The sequence below is a fragment of the Candoia aspera genome, chromosome 7, assembly GCF_035149785.1.
Source record: "Candoia aspera isolate rCanAsp1 chromosome 7, rCanAsp1.hap2, whole genome shotgun sequence".
NCBI classification, from domain to species: Eukaryota; Metazoa; Chordata; class Lepidosauria; order Squamata; family Boidae; genus Candoia; species Candoia aspera.
The window spans coordinates 26,581,950-26,600,218 of record NC_086159.1 but is presented as its reverse complement, the minus strand read 5'-3'; the positions used below and the strand labels follow the sequence as shown (position 1 = coordinate 26,600,218).

The window sequence follows — 18,269 nt, the reverse complement described above, 5'->3', positions numbered from 1 at the left end:
TGTCCTAGATGAGAATGGGTCCCCAATGCACCTAATGCCAAGAACGTACATCTTTTTTTGGCTTCTCTGTGCTTGGTTGCTTCCTCCCTTTTTGCCCATTACCGCATTCTCTTCTTCCTGGCTGTCACTCTGTTGCTTCTGAGAATTGCAGGGGAGTTGTTTTCAGCTTGGGTATCTAATTTAGGAACTTCGGGTATTCCATGTGCATCTAGGTTTAGCAGTGCAGAAAATACCGGGGAAGGGTGATCTGAAACCAGCCAGGCAGCCTATGTGTACGTTAAACTGAGCACTCTATGTGTATCTCTAGAGGCCTCAGCCGAGTGTTGTACAGGACAGCTAGAAACCTGTGTGTAAGACTGTGAGAGGGAAAAACAGAGTTCCCAGTTCTTTGTTTGCTTTGTGTACTGCTGAAGAACCCCTTGGCTATGTATGGTGTATATTGTATGGATTACCAATATCCAGTTGTCCAGGTAAGTAGAAAACAATTGCAAACTATTATCTCTTCATGTTCACAGTTCTTTATATTCTTAGAACATTGTGTGCTTTGTGGTATCTTTTCAAACTTCAGTTCTTTTAATGTAGTACAAATTCAGTTTCTTCTTTTTGTTTTTTCCAAAGTGACAGGGCTTACTTTTAGTTGAAGTTGGGATCTGGGTAGAAGGCCTGAGAAAAAGGTTCTATGGAAACATTTTGCATTTTAAGAAATGTATCTCTTTTTATGCCTTTTTTTAAGTAGTGAAAAGTAGCTTTGTCATTTCTCAATTCATATGAAATTAGTTAAGACTCTCTTATTGGTTGATGGAGGCTGCAAAAGTGAGACGTGTGTGACAGTACTATAACTTTTGTTTAGCTCCAGCTACTAGAAGAATTTCCTTCTCATCTAGAGCTCGTTCTGCAAGTTCTTATGTCACAAATATTCTGAGCTACTCAATACTTCTAGTACCTAAGTCCAGTGTTAATGTCCTAATAGAAACATATGCAATATATGGGAAAAACATAAATGCTAAAATCTACGCTAAATTTTAACAAACCAATCAGGGGAAGGGGATGTGCGTTAAACACAAATATCTATTAAATCCAAATGAATGTTGTTTGTATCAGTGTATGTTATTTGTGTGAGTCTATTATAAGAGAAGTTGCCAAATGAAAAATTGTCCCATTTTATTCAAAGGGGTCCATTAAATTGCAACAAATGATTTAAACTATTTAAAGAATAAATGCAGTCATAAAGCTGGAGGGTGCTTGGTGTCAATACTCATTTATTTGTTTTACTTTTCCTTTCAGTATAGGGCTGGGCAGCCCAAGGGGTACATATGCTCCAAACCCTTCCAGTCTTAGAGTCTTCCAAAATTGGGCTGCTAAAACTGCTGAGAAAAAAATCCAACTTCCATCAGAGCAATGCAGCCTCTCACATTACAGTGACAGCACCACCCCAACCTACACTATAGTTCTCAGCCACCTCTGGTAGGTAGGTAGGTAGGTAGGTAGGTAGGTAGGTGGGTGGAATGAATTGTGGCATTTGGATACCAAACATTTACATGTTTCTGGCTTATAATCTGGCAAAGAGTGATAGTCCTTAGAAATGTTTAGCAAGCGTGCTCCTTCATGGATTTGGAAAGCTATTTTAAATTATTTCATGAATTATCCTGAATTTGCCAGTGGTTAAGTTCACACATTGCACTAAGACATAAAATTATTAACTTTATTTCACTGTGGCATGTTATAGGAACCCTTTCATTGGAATATATAAACCATGTTTTATTACTTAGGGAACCCAGTCAGTTGTGGCTTAGTCAACAAATCATGGTTAAAACAAGCCTGGCTAAAGCGTGATGCTTGGAACCAGTCAGTATATCTTTCCAAGGCTGTATTATGTTTCCCCACCCTTACCTTTTTCAGTGTCACATTTGAAAGGTGTATTTTATTGTAGTGGCTGTTTTTAGGGTCTGCATCCTATCAACCCTTACCTGTTTGTACCTAGGAGCAAACACAAATAGCGCTGCACTATAAATTTTAATCCATTAGAATTATCCTAGTTTCACTTTAAAGCATCATTTTTTATAATAATAAGTTTATCGGCATACAAAGTATAATCATTCTGAAGAACTGAGTCTGGTAGACTATACTATACTTGTAGCAAGAACGAAGTTGTCTCTAACATGATCAATTGATACTTTACAGTATGCTGAAATGGTAGTGAATGATTTTTGCAACCAGAACAGATTCTATTTAGGATGGTATTGATTAAAATTGGGCAGTCAATTACTATATGTCCTTCTGTTTCAGATTCATCTTTTTATTTCCTTCTAATATCTTTATTCATTTTTGTTACATATTTTATTGTTATTGGTAGTACTTAGATAGTACTAAATAGTAGTGATAAAACTTAATTTCTGTTTTACATGTGTTTAATTACTTTCCTGTTACATTTCTTTCAAGTTTTCTAAGGATATATTAATATGATTTTATATTTCTAGCATTATATTATATATAATATTATATATATATATATATATATATGATTTTCCCATGTTTCAGTTTTTTTATTTTGCAGATATTGGAGCTGTTTGTGAGTATTTGATTGAATGGGATGATCGGTTACAAATGAAGTAAATAAAAGTATAAAAATAAAATAATTGAACTATAGAGTGAGGTTTTGATTGGCCTTAAATCTATTAATTAAAGAACTGAATGATAAGATATTATGAAGGATTTTGGAAGTTTGAATTTTTGATACTGGCTTTTTGTTCTTTTAAAAAAAGCCATTTGATGTGCTTCCATAAGAGTTGTTGGATTTCTTAAAATACTCACCAGGACCCAGAAGAATTCATAGTCTTCTTAGTAGAGTAATTGCAATTGTAGGGAAGGGAGACTTCATAGTTTCTTTTCTTTTGGTAGCAGAGTTTGTTCATGCAGAACTGCTGTTCAGCACTGAAGTTTGCATTATGAACCCAAAGCTACATCTCAGGATAAGAAAGATTTGGCAGAAAAGTTAATGGACAAGTTCCATTAACTTCTGGTAGAAGTCCCTGAAGTAATACTGGTCAGTCAATACTATGAAGAGTACAATCATTCTTAGATGACTCAGAAAAGTATGCCTTTGTTCAGAACATAAATGAGTAAATATTATATTGTTATATTTCTGTGTGATTCTACATTAAATGATGTATCTGGCTTGTTGTTATTAATTTTGATTATATTTCTTCAGAGTTTAGTCTTGCTTCTGCACATGGAGTTCTTTCAGATTTGCTTCACCTCTGTTTGAACCAGTATAATTCAGATAATAAATTAATATCTAGATCTCAAAGTGAATTTATTATTTCAGTTCTTCTGCCAAAGACTTTTGATACTGGTAAGACAATTGGTTTCAAAAAAATTAAAAAGAAGAAAATTCCATTAATCTAAATATTCTAGATATACTTTTGGATAACAGAAAAATAAATATACCACATTTGCTGTTGTCACCACATTTAAGGTGTACTGTAGTTGCCCATATAGTATGCTATGTAGCAATGCCTTATTTTCCCTCCCAAATAATCCCAAAGAAGTAAAACGAGGGGGTTGATGAGTTTGGGGAGAGCTGCTTTTATGCATATATACCTGAGGGACCATCTCATCCCCATAACATCGACCCGTCCCACCCGGTCAAGCAGAGAGGGCATGCTACAGACCCCATCAACAAAGGAATTTCATCTAGCGGGGTCCTAGCCTTCTCTGCCATGGCGCCCACCCTTTGGAATATCTTGCCCCCAGAGGTGAGGCGGGCGCCTTCGCTCCCAGACTTCCGGAAGAATTTAAAAACCTGGTTCTGCCGCCTTGCCTGGGATGGGAAGGGCAATAGCTCTTCCTGGGGGTGGTTGGCACGATAGTGCCCTCCCTATTGAATGAGAGCTTTTCGCCACAAGGGTCGTATATTTATTTATTTATAATGATATTTATATTGTAATTTATGTTTTATGGTTTTAATTTGTTATTGTGTTGTAAACCACCCAGAGTCCCCCTTGGGGGAGATGGGCGGTGACAGAAATTTGAAATATAAATAAATAAATAAATATTCTGGTAGGATGCCTGCTAGGCCAGTGATTCTTCAGCCACTCTGGGCTTTTACCAGTGGACTATCCATATTTATTTATAGGCTGCCAATTATAAATGGCGACCGATAACTGTTGCTGTTAAATGCATCTCCTGCTCATCAAAGGGTTGTCCATCCTTGTTCAATACTTTAAATATATTGCTATAGCCTAGCAGTTTAGAGATTGGGCTATATGTCAAGAAGTTCTTAGATCACAACTCCATGTCATGAGAATAAAATAGTATTCATCAAGTTCCAACACCCATCTGTAGTACGGCTGGCAAGGATCATCTGCTGCTGGTCTTCATGCTGCCATCACTACTGCTCCTGGGCTCTCTTTTCTAATACTTGGCTGAGTCTGAGGCAACTGTCATTGTAATTATATTAGGTGCCTCAGAATGATGCTCCATTGCCTTGTTCCACCAAACTATGGGAGCTTCCCAGTTGCTGTTGTCACCACATTAGTAAGCCTATTTAAGCATCCCCTCAGTGTGTAGAAATATATGAGAGAAGAAACAGCCTGACAGTATATGCAGCCAATACAGATCTGTCTTCCAAGCTGTTTAAAAGATTACAATTAGCTATTGTATGTTAACAAGTTGATAAAATTGCTACACATATGGATTTGATTTGTACCTGCAGGTCAGAAGACTCTCTATTATTAGCTACACCTTTCATTTCCTCATTTTGTTGTTGTTTTGGTTGTGATCTCTTTTGGTAAATGCAGGATCTAAAACTGTGACTAGATTCATGTTTCTATAAGCCAACTGATTTTGGCTTCACGCAAAATGCAAATGTGAACCCAGTTATTGTGGTTTGTAAATGGTTTATTGCTTAGCATTATGTGTATGTGTCAGATCAGCTAGCCTTTACGGAGTTTGGCATTCCAGATGTGGGAAACATTGTAAAATGTTGTCTAGGGTCAGGTGGACTGGGCAACTTTTGTTTTTAAATTGAGAAACAACTTTGAGGGTTCCAGGCTGAGTGCATTAAACCAGAGTGGAAAAGGACACTCATTCTCTTTTTTCTTCCTAATTCTCTTTCTACTCTGCTTTTCTCTCTTACAACTACTGTAATATGCTTTTGGGGAGCCGGGGAAAGTTTTTACCAGAGGTCTGAACGATCTGTTGCAAAAGGCTTTTGATGTTGGGCCAAAAGCTACATGAAATAGTGATCCTCAGATTGCAGGCTATTATTCTCTGATCTAAGGACTAGACAGAGACTAAGAAGGGAGTTCAAGCCTTGTGTGGCGCAGAGTGGTAGGTGGCAGTATTGCAACCAAAATTCTCCCCACAACCCGAGTTCGATCCCAGCGGAAGCTGGATTCTCTCTGGGTAGCCAGCTCAGGTTGGTTCAGCCTTCCATCTTTCCAAGGTTGTTAAAATGAGTACCCAGCTTGCTGGAGAAAGTGACTACTGGGGAAGGCAATGGTAAACCACCCCACTATAGTCTGCCAAGAAAACATTGCGAAAGCGGCGTCCTCCCAAAGGATCAGACATGACTCGGTGCTTGTACAGGGGACCTTTCACCTTTCAAGAAGGGAGCGGTAACTTTGTGGGATAGGGACTAGGGAGAATATATGGGTAGGCTGGTCTGTAATTTTTATTGCATGATGGAACTTTTTATTATAGAATTTGCACAAAAGGGAATAGGCTTGAATATGTCAATCTCACAAACTAAGTGAGGAAGATTGCCTTGATCCAGCATCTACAGTATAGGATGTATTTGTGTGCTTAAAGTCTGTATCTGTATGTCTATCAAGTATATGGAAGTGGTGCCCTCTCTTTGCTTGCTTGCAAGTTATTGGCATTTTGTGAGTTGTGTTTAAGCTAGAATGTAACATTTACTTCCATCTTTTTGTTTTGTTTTGTTTTGTTTTACACTTCTGAATGATCTACCATGTTGCTAAAAGCTACTGTAAAGCTTTTGTACTGTGCTTTGACCAAATTAGTTCTTTTCCACCATCTAAAAGGATAGAGGCTCTATGAATTCATTTTTGCATAGTTCTTTGTGATTTCATAGTTTCTAGTTGGACTTAGCACTGTGTTCAATTTGATGTTGAGACTGATTAAGCTTGTTGTTGTTGTTTATTCGTTTAGTCGCTTCCGACTCTTCGTGACTTCATGGACCAGCCCACGCCAGAGCTTCCTGTCGGTCGTCAACACCCCCAGCTCCCCCAGGGACAAGTCCGTCACCTCTAGAATATCATCCATCCACCTTGCCCTTGGTCGGCCCCTCTTCCTTTTGCCCTCCACTCTCCCTAGCATCAGCATCTTCTCCAGGTGTCCTGTCTTCTCATTATGTAGCCAAAGTATTTCAGTTTTGCCTTTAATATCATTCCCTCAAGTGAGCAGTCTGGCTTTATTTCCTGGAGGATGGACTGGTTGGATCTTCTTGCAGTCCAAGGCACTCTCAGAATTTTCCTCCAACACCACAGTTCAAAAGCATCGATCTTCCTTCTCTCAGCCTTCCTTATGGTCCAGCTCTCGCAGCCATATGTCACTATGGGGAACACCATTGCTTTAACTATGCGGACCTTTGTTGTCCATGTGATGTCTCTGCTCTTAACTATTTTATCGAGATTTGTCTTTGCTCTTCTCCCAAGGATTAAGCATCTTCTGATTTCCTGACTGCAGTCAGCATCTGCAGTAATCTTCGCACCTAGAAATACAAAGTCTTTCACTGCTTCTACGTTTTCTCCCTCTATTTGCCAGTTATCAATCAAGCTGGTTGCCATAATCTTGGTTTTTTTGAGGTTTAGCTGCAAGCCAGCTTTTGCACTTTCTTCATTCACCTTCATCATAAGACTCCTCAGTTCCTCTTCGCTTTCAGCCATCAAAGTGGTATTATCTGCATATCTGAGATTGTTAATGTTTCTTCCCGCGATTTTAACTCCAGCCTTGGATTCATCAAGCCCAGCATGTTGCATGATGTGTTCTGCGTACAAGTTGAATAGGTAGGGTGAGAGTATACAGCCCTGCCGTACTCCTTTCCCAATCTTAAACCAGTCCGTTGTTCCGTGGTCTGTTGTTACTGTTGCTACTTGGTCGTTATACAGATTCTTCAGGAGGCATACAAGATGACTTGGTATCCCCATACCACTAAGAACTTGCCACAATTTGTTATGGTCCACACAGTCAAAGGCTTTAGAATAGTCAATAAAACAGAAATAGATGTTTTTCTGAAACTCCCTGGCTTTTTCCATTATCCAGCGGATATTGGCAATTTGGTCCCTAGTTCCTCTGCCATTTCTAAACCCAGCTTGTACATCTGGCAATTCTCGCTCCATGAATTGCTGAAGTCTACCTTGCAGGATCTTGGGCATTACCTTACTGGCATGTGAAATGAGTGCCACTGTTCGATAGTTTGAACATTCTTTAGTGTTTCCCTTTTTTGGTATGGGGATATAAGTTGATTTTTTCCACTCTGATGGCCATTCTTGTGTTTTCCAAATTTGCTGGCATATAGCATGCATTACCTTGACAACATCATCTTGCAAGATTTTGAACAGTTCAGCTGGGATGCCGTCGTCTCCTGCTGCCTTGTTATTAGCAATGCTTCTTAAGTCCCATTCAACCTCACTCTTCAGGATGTCTGGCTCTAGCTCACTCACCACACTGTCAAAGCTATCCCCGATATTGTTATCCTTCCTATACAGGTCTTCCGTATATTCTTGCCACCTTTTCTTGATCTCTTCTTCTTCTGTTAGGTCCTTGCCATCTTTGTTTTTGATCATACCCATTTTTGCCTGGAATTTACCTCCGATGTTTCTAATTTTCTGGAAGAGATCTCTTGTCCTTCCTATTCTATTGTCTTCTTCCACTTCCACGCATTGTTTGTTTAAAAATAATTCCTTATCTCTTCCGGCTAACCTCTGGAATTTTGCATTTAATCGGGCATATCTCCCCCTATCACTGTTGCTTTTGCTTTCCTTCTTTCTTGGGCTACTTCTAGTGTCTCAGCAGACAGCCACTTTGCCTTCTTGGTTTTCTCTTTCTTTGGGATGTATTTTGTTGCCACCTCTTGAACAATGTTGCGGACTTCTGTCCATAGTTCTTCTGGGACCCTATCTACTAAGTCCAGTCCCTTAAATCTATTCTTCACCTCCACTGCATATTCCTTAGGAATATTAGTGAGCTCATATCTAGCTGATCTGTGGATCTTCCCTAATCTCTTTAGTCTGATCCTAAATTGTGCAAGAAGTAGTTCGTTGTCCTAACAGCCAGGAAACACGCTGAGACAAGGAACTGGTCTCTAATGTTTATTGCTAGTACATAACAGGAATCCTAACAAACTGAAGAAGCGTGGGAAAACCCAGACATATAAACCCCAAAGGTTAAGGCGGTCCCGATCTGTGTCTCTTTGAATGGCTGACCAATTCCTCAGTGCTACGCATGCGCTTGACAGTCTGGATGGGAGCCCCCTGCTCGCCATCCTTACTCATGACATTCGTGATCTGAACTACAGTCAGCTCCAGGTCTTGTTTTTACCGACTGTATAGATGTCCGCCACCTTTGGCTGCAAAGGATGTAGTCAATCTGATTTCGGTGTTGTCCATCTGGGGAAGTCCATGTATAAAACCGTCTCTTAGGTTGTTGGAAGAGTGTGTTTGTTATGCATAGTGAGTTGTCTTGGAAAAATTCTATCAGCCTATGTCCTGCTTCATTTTGTTCTCCCAGGCCATGCTTACCTGTAATTCCAGGTGTCATTTGACTGCCCACCTTAGCATTCCAGTCTCCCGTGATGAAAATAACATCTCTTTTAGGCATGTTGTCCAGTAGGTGCTGCAGATCCTCATAGAACTGTTCTACTTCAGCTTCTTCAGCATCTGTGGTTGGGGCGTATATTTGGATCACTGTGATGTTAGATGGCTTGCCCTGAATTCGAATTGAGATCATTCTATCGTTTTTTGGATTGTATCCAAGCACTGCTTTAGCCACTTTACTCTTAATTATGAAGGCTACTCCATTTCTTCTGTGGTCCTCTTGTCCACAGTAGTAGATCTGGTGGTCATTTGATGTGAAGTGGCCCATTCCAGTCCATTTCAGTTCAGACGCCCAGAATGTCGATCTTTAATCTTGACATCTCACCAATAACCACATCCAATTTGCCCTGGCTCATAGATCTTACATTCCAGGTTCCAATGGTGTGTTGATCCTTAGAAGATCGGATTCGCTGTTCAGCACCAGCACCGTCGACCGCTAGCCGTCCTTTCGGCTTTGAGCTAGCTGCGTCATCACGTCTGGGGCTAGTTGAACTCATCCTCTGTTCCTCCCCAGTAGCATTTTGACCATCTTCCGACCTGGGGGTCTCATCTTCTGATGGTATACCGACATATCTCTGGTTGTACTGATCCATTGAGTTTTCATGGCAAGAATACTGGGCTGGGTTGCCATTACCTTACCCAGGGATCGCATTTAGTCTGACCTCTCTGTCATGACCTTCCCGTCTTGGGTGGCCCTTCACAGTTTAGCTCATGGCATCATTGAGGTGCTCAAGCTCCAGCACCACGACAAGGTAACGATCCTTTGCTGAAGGATTAAGCTTATTAGGCAAGGTTAAAAAAAGAATACAGTAAAATCTCAGGATATATAACTGCTCGTTTTTTATTTATAAGGCCCCATCAGTACACATGGCATTTTACAAAACAACATAGACTAAAACATAGGCCTGCCTAAAAACTTAAAGTCTAAATTTAGTCAGTTTGTTTTGTTCTTTTACCTGCCACCCCATCTGCATTTTAGTCTTCATTTGTTTAATGCATGACTCTTAATTCTTGTGTGGTATATAGCCACCTCCTGTCAACAGTATTTAGTTCAGTATGCTAAATATTCACATCTTGAGAGTAGGCCACACAGCAAAACTATACTTGAATGTTTATCATTTCATCGTTGTATCAAGTGATGACTCAAAGGTGTGCAACAGCCATGGCAGAACAAATATCATATGCAAAAGTTCCTCTAAACTATGCTGAGCATTTCAGATATATAGCTGTGATTCATCAGAGAGTAAGAGAGAAAATGGATAGAAAGATATGGAGTGGGTTCATCCTAAGTTTTACCATAGAAGGTGGCAATTCTAGCAGGCTGGTTTGTGGTGTAGTCATGTGGACAAAGAAGAAAGCTTGGTTGAGGTCTGTGCCTATAATTCTGTAGAATTGTAAACAGGATTGTAGTCTGAGAAAACCTGACACATTATGTTATATACACCAAGTTGGAATATCATGATGTTTAAAGGTGTGAAGGAAACATACAGTCTTGTAGCCAAACAGCATTATCTACATCTATATCTAAGCTTGGGATTAAAATTTGGAGAAAAAAAATGCTCAGTTCATTGACCAGAAAACTGCAAAAGTGGGAGGGAAACAGAATATATTCTTGAGAAGAGGGGATAGTTGAATGAATAAAACATTGAAGAGGAATTGCAGTATTTATTGCAGTTGACAGAAATTACCTATTCATTTGAATAGGTAATAAAATGTACTTTGGTCAGTCATGACGCTACATTACTTCCAAAAATAGTCTTGAGGGTTTACCAGATGTACTAGGGTAAGTGAATTTGGTTTGCAGTGGAACTGTTATTTTGCTGTCTTACAGCTATACATCTCTTCTTATTCTTCTAAAGAGTGTGATTATTTTAACAAAAGGAGGTTGATATTTTATGAACAAGTACCTGATAATATACCTGTGTGAAGTCTGATACTTGAATGGCTCAGCAAAAGTGATTTCAGGGATCTGTAATGTTTTCTCCATTTTATTCCACTGATACTACAATTTGAAGGCATTTTGCAGGTCTTTTATTCCTTTTTATTATAATTGAAAAAGGCAACAGTGTGATATAGCTTACATTTTTAACGCTAGTCATTGCATTAGGTGGACTTCTTTTTCATGCTGCCTGATGTGTTCTGTCCTTTTACTCTGCACTGATCTCAAAAAGCTCAACAGAATCAGATCTAGTTAATGTTGGGATGGGAGACCACCATGAAATCCAACAATGTACACTAGACTTGGATGATGGAAAGACATCTGAAAAAAGGCACTGGCAAACCTCTTCCCCTACTGTTGCCCAGAAAACTCTGTCTATGTGTCCATGACATATCTGGGGGTCAAACTCAAAAAGGAGGCTTTATCTTTTATAGATTGAACTCTGGTATCAGCTGTTATAAGCTTTAAAAAAAATACAGGATTCAAAATTCCTTCTGAGGATGAAACTGTTCTAAAAGTCAGTTGAGTAACTTGTACCTTTGAATCTAAAACATCAACATTTTTGCTATGGATTCATGTTCAGTATTTTCATGGGTCAAGTAAATGCAGGAAAGTATACATGCATCAACTGTACATTGCTCACTCCCTATTTTTACCCTAAGAGGTAGCTGGGAAAACGCAAAAAAGCAGAAGCCAGAGCCTGGAATCTTTTAGGCTCACAGCAAATAAGCTATCAAGATACTGGAGGTATCCTCCAGCGGAGAACTGAACTAAATAAAAGGAACCAAGCCCAGCCTTAAGCGAGGTATAGATTTCTAAGCAAAAACCTCCATTGCTGGTTTTGTTTGCTCATTTTAATAGGCTGGAAACTCAGCCCTTGAGAGACGTGGGGCTGCGGGGGTGGGGGGGAACAGGGCTTCCTCACAGACTCGCAGTGAGGCCAGGGTTAATCTGGAACGGCCCGCGTCCACGACGAGGGAGAGATGACACGTTGGCACGAGATGGGGATGCTAGCGCAGGTATTCCTTTTCTGCAGGGAAGAGCTCCGGCCGCCCTGGGCAAACGCGCCTGGGAAGCCGGAGAGAAGAGCCGTTTTGTTGAGAGAGGTGATACCGACGCCCGGCTCCCCACTCGTCTCGGGGTTCTGGCGTGCAGCCCTTACCCCACTCCGAGGCGAGGAAACCAATCCCCGGCTGCGCGCACAGCCCGGGAAGAAGATGCCAGCCGCCTCCCAGCAGCCCCTCTGCTTGACTCCGAACTGGCTCTGCACCCGTCCAGGCGGGGACGGAGAGGGAGGCGGAGGAGGCGGGCCCTGGCTCTGATTAATTACCTTAGGCATTCGGGGGTGGGGCTTCCATCAGCCATCTGGCTGAGATATGGGAGGGAGCTGCGGAGAAGGCGGGCGGGGGAGAGACGGAGAGGAAGAGAAAAGAAAGGAAGAAACACGAGAGAAAGGAAGGCGAGAAAACCACGATCAAGGGGAACTCCCCCTCCCTTTTTCGGTCGCCACTCGGAGACGGGGCGAGGAGCAAAGAGGCGAGGAGGTTTTGCCACAGCCCCACCTGGCGGAAGGGATTTTCTTCCCCTCTCCTCCACACCCTCCCGCTTTGGTTTATGGAGAAAAAGAAAATGGTCACTCAGGTAAGCAGCCCCGGTCCTGGTCCCGGTCCTGCTCCATCCCCGCGCCGTCCTGGGAAAGGAGCCTCGGGCGTGTGTGCGCCCCTTTCTGTTTCCTTGAGGAATAAAGCCGTGGCAATAAGGCCGCTCTGCCGCTAATAAATGGCAGGAGAGGGCTTCGAGCATTCTCCCTAAGCTGCAGGGGATAGCTGAAGGTGGAGCGTGGATGCGCAGCCATCCCTTCTCGCTCTGCTCCACAGATTCCTGTTTCCTGTGCTGTGCAGCTGCAGCTCAGGAAAGACCCTGTGGGGATTTGTCCACCTCTTTGTCTTGATGTGGAGGCGGGCGAGCGGGAGGGAGGGAGGAACTGCAGAGGTAGGAGAGGCTAGCAGTTGCCTTGCCACCGAATGATACTGGCACGAGGGGTTTCCTTCTCCCTGTGCAACCCTTCCAGAGAATCGGATCCTTTTCGATCCGACTGATCTCATGCTGGCATTCCTTTCTTTCCTAAATGAATCCTGCTAGGTTTGGAGGATTGTAATTATTCCTCCTGGCTGCTTAGGTTTCCTTAGAGAAAGATGGTGAGATGGAATTCGATAATGTCATGTATCTGGTGGTGGTAGTGACGTGAGGATCCTTGCAGATCCTGGTATTCTTCTCAAGATATCTGGCTTCTCTTAGACACCCTTCTGCATACCACAGCTTGTGGATGGGCTTCCTTGCAGGTTCAGCTGAATCTGCATTTCAATTACTTCCCTGTGACAAACAAAGGTAATTCTCTCCCCCCACCCCACCCCCGCCACCTCTTTCCCCATTTTTACAGGTGCCTTATCTGCAACTATACATAGATACATGAAAGCAGTTGCTTATCATTTCCCAAGGAAGCGGTGAACCCGTATTTGGGCTGAATGCAAGGGATGATTTATCAAGGAGTTCACCCACTACTAAGGAACAGTTATTTTTCCTGGCTCTGTTTTTGGCTAATTGTTTAAAGTCTTTGTTTGGGGATTTTATTTTTTAAAATAGGGGAACCTCCAAGTTGACATATGGGGAGGGGGGATCAATAAATAGACAAGGTCAGAAAACAACATTATTACACCCAGGTAGCCTTTACTGTTAGTAGTTATATAATGGTCTGCAATGCCATGCAAGGATAGGTATCTCTTAGAGGAGATATTCTTAAGTAAAAAATCATAGGAAACTTTTTGCCATCTAAATTAAAATTTTAAAAGACCTCTATCATTTGACATTTTTACAGTGTTGCAGGTGTATAATTTTTAGAGGTGAGAGATATCGTATACATCTCCCTTCGAGGGGCATTATTCAAGATGAATGTGTTAGGGGATGATTGTTACAAGTAGTGGCAGTAGTTTGACTTCCTTAGTCAGCAGACTTGCAGTGAATTCAGTGGCTCAGAGGCAGGGAGGTCTCTATCCATTAATGCAAATTGCAGATTCCCTCCCTCTGCTGATCACATTCATTATTTATATATCTCCTTTTTATCTTGGATGCGTGTCTTGGGACTGATGGGGCTTCTCTAGGCCGTCTAAATGTGAAAGCTTTAAAAGTATTTTTGTAGTCGTATTTTTTCCTTGACTTCTATAATTATGAGTAACCTTTTTGTACACTTCTGCCCTACTACATGGTATGCCACATTGTCTAAGTTGTTTTCCTGTATATAAATTCAATAAGGTATAAGCTGATAGTTCCTAGACAATCTAGCTAAGAAATGCCAACAGAAAGATGGCATATTTGAGGGCTCAGAGAAAATTCTTGTACTTCAGAGGGAAAGTGAAAAGGCTATCAGCTTATCAAGGAAGGTTGAGGACTGTATAGATTGTACTGTACAGAGAATGAAGGAAGTTTCTGCATGACTCTTGAAAGAGCTGATACTATTCAAAAATGATTTAACTGACTCTGACCTTCATGCGTGGTTTCTAATATATGTGTTGAGTATGTATGCCATTTTTTTATTGACACAGAAAATGTAATAAATACAAGAATAATTTGAAATACCACATCAGGAAATCAGTATTTTGGTTGGATGAGTTAATAGGACTATAGTTATGACAAGTGGATGTTCCAGTTCATCTTAGTGTTCCTTTTTTCCTGTGGTGGTCTTTGACGGAATATTTTACCAAAATGCACTTTTTTTACTTCGGGTTTGAGCATTCTGATCAGATTGCAAGTCATGTGTCAATAAGGCTTTGTACTGGATTTATAAAAGGTGACTATTTAGGGTCAGCATTTTAATACTGTCAAGATTTTCTTCTTTCACAGCATGTATAAGTGGGCAAACAACATAATAACAGCAATTGCACTGTTCCAATTCAGTGGAAGTCTGTTTCGGTTTCCAAAAACATTCATGTAGAAACCTTTGGTAGTGAGGAAATACTGTCATGTGTGCAATCTAATAATGCTATATGACAGCTGGTATAGCGCTATTATGAAGGGCACATTTATGGCTAACATCTTCAGTTAGGAACTAATTGATTTTGAAAGATAATAAACATCATCATTATATATTAAATGGAGTTATAGCTTCCCCCCTTTTTTGGGGGGGGGTGTTTTTCTGTTTTATTCCTGGGTTTACTAGAGCCAATGATGAGAGATGGAGAAGGGTTCCCATTCCTACTTCCACCCACTTTTCTCCTACAGAATTACTCATACAGATATGAATAGATTCAGAAGGAATAGAAAAATATTAAGGAATTTGCTACCTGTAAATGTACTTGCAGTTTGGATTGTATTGCTGCATTCCTGGCATGCTAGAGAAATGTGTGTAAATGCATAGAATGATTCTTTATCAGTACCGCTAAAATAGGTATGGGGAAGGTGCTAAAATAGTATTTGGCTTTTGGATGTTTTTAAAAATGAACAAGAAAACCCACATTTGTTATTATTTATGAAACTTCCATTGTGTTAGACAAAATGATTCTCTAAGGCTTAATGTGGTAAATGAAAGGAAAACTGTGAGTTTCTGTTGAGCAGGAGAAGGGGGAGAAGTTGGAGAATTATATCTGTTAAAGGAGTGTTCTTTTTTTTCTTTTTTCTTTTTTGCTATGCTATAAAATTGCTACCTTCTGGAGGAGAAAAAAACCAAATTCTCTCTCTCTCTCTTTCTTGGACAGTGCAGTGCCTTGCTGGCGTTTTATTCAAGATCTGTTTCCAATCAGAGCTGAGAATGTGGGGGAAGGCCCTGAGCTTTCACGGAGCGGAAAAAAGTGTGCTGCCCCTTTAAGCTGTTCAGCAAGTCCATGTGGCAGTCCTGGAGTGTGTTCCTGTGCAATGAATCACCCCTTCCATTGTCCGCTCCCCTTCTCCCTTTGCTTAGAGGAAGCCCTTCACCTGGGCTGCTGCCTGCTTACAGTTTGCACTTTTAGATAAGGGAGGAGAATGTTTGCTGTAATCAAAAGCAGGAGGAGGGGAGCTGTTCCTTTCAAAGCTGTTGTGCTCCTCAGGCTGGGGAGTGGCACTCAAGCCTTTCCTGGTAGGGTATAGGTAACAACAGTGTTGTAGGAGAGTAGAGCAGCTGGCATTCCCTTTTGTGGAAATTCAGAATCTCCTTGCAAGATTATTCATCTCCATTTTGTAAGCCCTCCCAAAGTGACTTGACTCCATTCCGTCAGCACGCCCCTTCTCTTTTCCCCACCCCCCTCTTCTCAAGGCTTCCAGCTAGCAGCATTTATGTTGGCATGTGCTTGACTTGCTGAACTGTGCCCAGAACTCAGAGAGGTGTTGGCTTTATGAATTCAAGACTTGCTAGGGTAGTTTTTTTTTTAAAAAAAAAATCAGCAGCTGCTTCATATTTTCCAACAGCTTTTCTTCTATAATAACCCATTCCTTGCCAGCTCCTCCACCAGCTTGTGACAAACAACTGTAGCCAGACATGGCAATCTCAGCCTGCTTTTTATAAAAGCTCAAATGCAGGAGTTCCTTAAATGGAGATTTGATTTAAATCAGAGCAACATTCTGCTTGGCAGTGTTTGTTCTGACTCATTAGAGACTCTGTGTGCTTATACCATCCCCCCATCTTCTCTGTTGCCCATATCTGTTTTCTGATCTTTCCCTGCTCACTCTACAGTAAAGACCAGACCAGATAAATATATCTCTGTTAACCTTATAATAGTATTAGTGCAGGTACTATGCTAGACATAGATTGAGGGAATTGCAAGGGGATTGCAAAAAATAAAATGCAACACATTCTATTATATGAAATTACCTTCTTTGTTTATGCTCAGAAGAAGCACAGCCAAGACAGACGCGCCCCATTCCCTTGCAATATGTTGCAGGATCACTTCTGGGCTTACTCACCCCCCAAGTAACACATTACAGATTACTTATATTATTTCAAAGACTATCTACCAACAGTATCAAGTAAAGGACTTCACCACTTTATAAGTTACTCTTTATGGTTGTCACATAGACATAAAGCAAGACCTTTCCTAATGCAGTTTAATTTCTCTCTTCTCCTTTGATTGAAGCATTTACAATTATCTATCCTCCTCTTTGTAAAGATTGTTATTGTCAGATAATCCAGTTGTCTGAATTGACCTTCAGGTGTCTTTGCCAGTATATCCTTGCATGCCAAGAGGCTTTTCATAGAGGTTAATCGGTGCTATAGCAAGGGCATGCATTGTTTTGAACGATTTGTTGGTATACTTTTTCCATTTCCTGCAGGACTCTCTGGTCTAGGATGATATTGACAGTCTCTTCTCTTTTTGTGTCACAATAGTTCATCTTGACTATCACATTACTGTGACCTCTTCTGTTAGAAATATTAGACCTGCGAATCTGTGTTTCAGTGCAGGTGATAAGTTATTTAATGAAGTTCAGCTAGTTAATTGATCAGTGAGGTGGACATTAAGGCATTTTGGTGTCACTAGAAAGAATTATACTTCAAAAGAAAACTAACTGTGACTTCCATGGGACTTCGTGGTCCTCCAGAGTGTTTGTTGTTGTTTCTTCCTGAACCCTAGGAATATATTAACATCTTTTAAGTTTAGTTTAAAGACATCTATGCAAAGGTGAACAAGACATGGCAGAGTCTAGTAAAAATCCGAGGGCTCCTTGTTGAGTAAACGGCACTAAATTTGAGAAAATGGTTTTAGGTGCTTCAGTAGCCTTTCTACTAGAAACTCCCTTTAATGAAAGTAAAGCATACAGCAAGTGCCATTTGCTGAAATTCATGTCCCATGTATAAGCTATAGCAATTTCATATATGGTATTTCTTGTTGGGGAGGTGAGGTGACTTTGTAGATAGAGCATAGGATTAGAATATGGGTCACTTTTATCTCTCTTACTAGGAAAGTAAGTAGTGATCGTTAGATTAACTGATTATAAAAATGCAAAGTATTGGTTCAGTATTATTTGAAAAAGGGGTCCCTACATGATTTATTAACTTAATTAATTATTAGCCATTTACTGATACGGGGACGTTGTGGGCTGCCTGTGGAAGAGCATATTCTGGCTATGCTGATAACAGCATGAGTTCTATATGATGGCTGAAGTTCCTGAGAATTAATCCCTGAGTCTTCTAATTAAAAAGTCTGGTTTGCTTGTGAGAATAGCAATTTGAGGGCTTGATATTTCTCTGGGCATTTCTGACTAACTGGAAGCTAGTGTATTGCTTTTGTTTCTCTTTCCAACATTTTTTTTATTGTGCATGGGCTGACTTTATAAATATTAAAAAACTGTGCTGTGTTTTGCACCTTTAATATAGTATACAAATTAAGAAAATGTAGGCTGTTGCAGTCTTATCCTCAACCATAGAAAATCCTGCCTCTTTCCAGGCTATTGAGATGATATCACACAGTGCATTGACACTGTCGTGATCTTTGCATCTACATGTTTGAAACATGCTTTTTGAATGAATG

General features: G+C 40.6%; 1 protein-coding gene across 8 annotated transcripts in view; it reads left to right on the top strand.

Moving 5' to 3' along the window:
• The window catches only part of RBFOX2 (RNA binding fox-1 homolog 2), a 202,796-nt gene that overhangs the window by 97,192 nt on the left and 87,335 nt on the right, over positions 1-18,269 (top strand). Inside the window, exon 1 of one of the 8 annotated variants that reach the window (XM_063308968.1) lies at positions 12,169-12,417. The exons of 6 other annotated variants lie outside the window; for them this stretch is intronic. In XM_063308968.1, the coding sequence (XP_063165038.1) occupies positions 12,391-12,417 (27 nt within the window). In that variant the 5' untranslated portion in view covers positions 12,169-12,390. Of the gene's footprint in view, positions 1-12,168; positions 12,418-13,089; positions 13,165-18,269 lie in introns of those variants that run through there. One more of the 8 variants, XM_063308969.1, reaches the window with a different exon arrangement.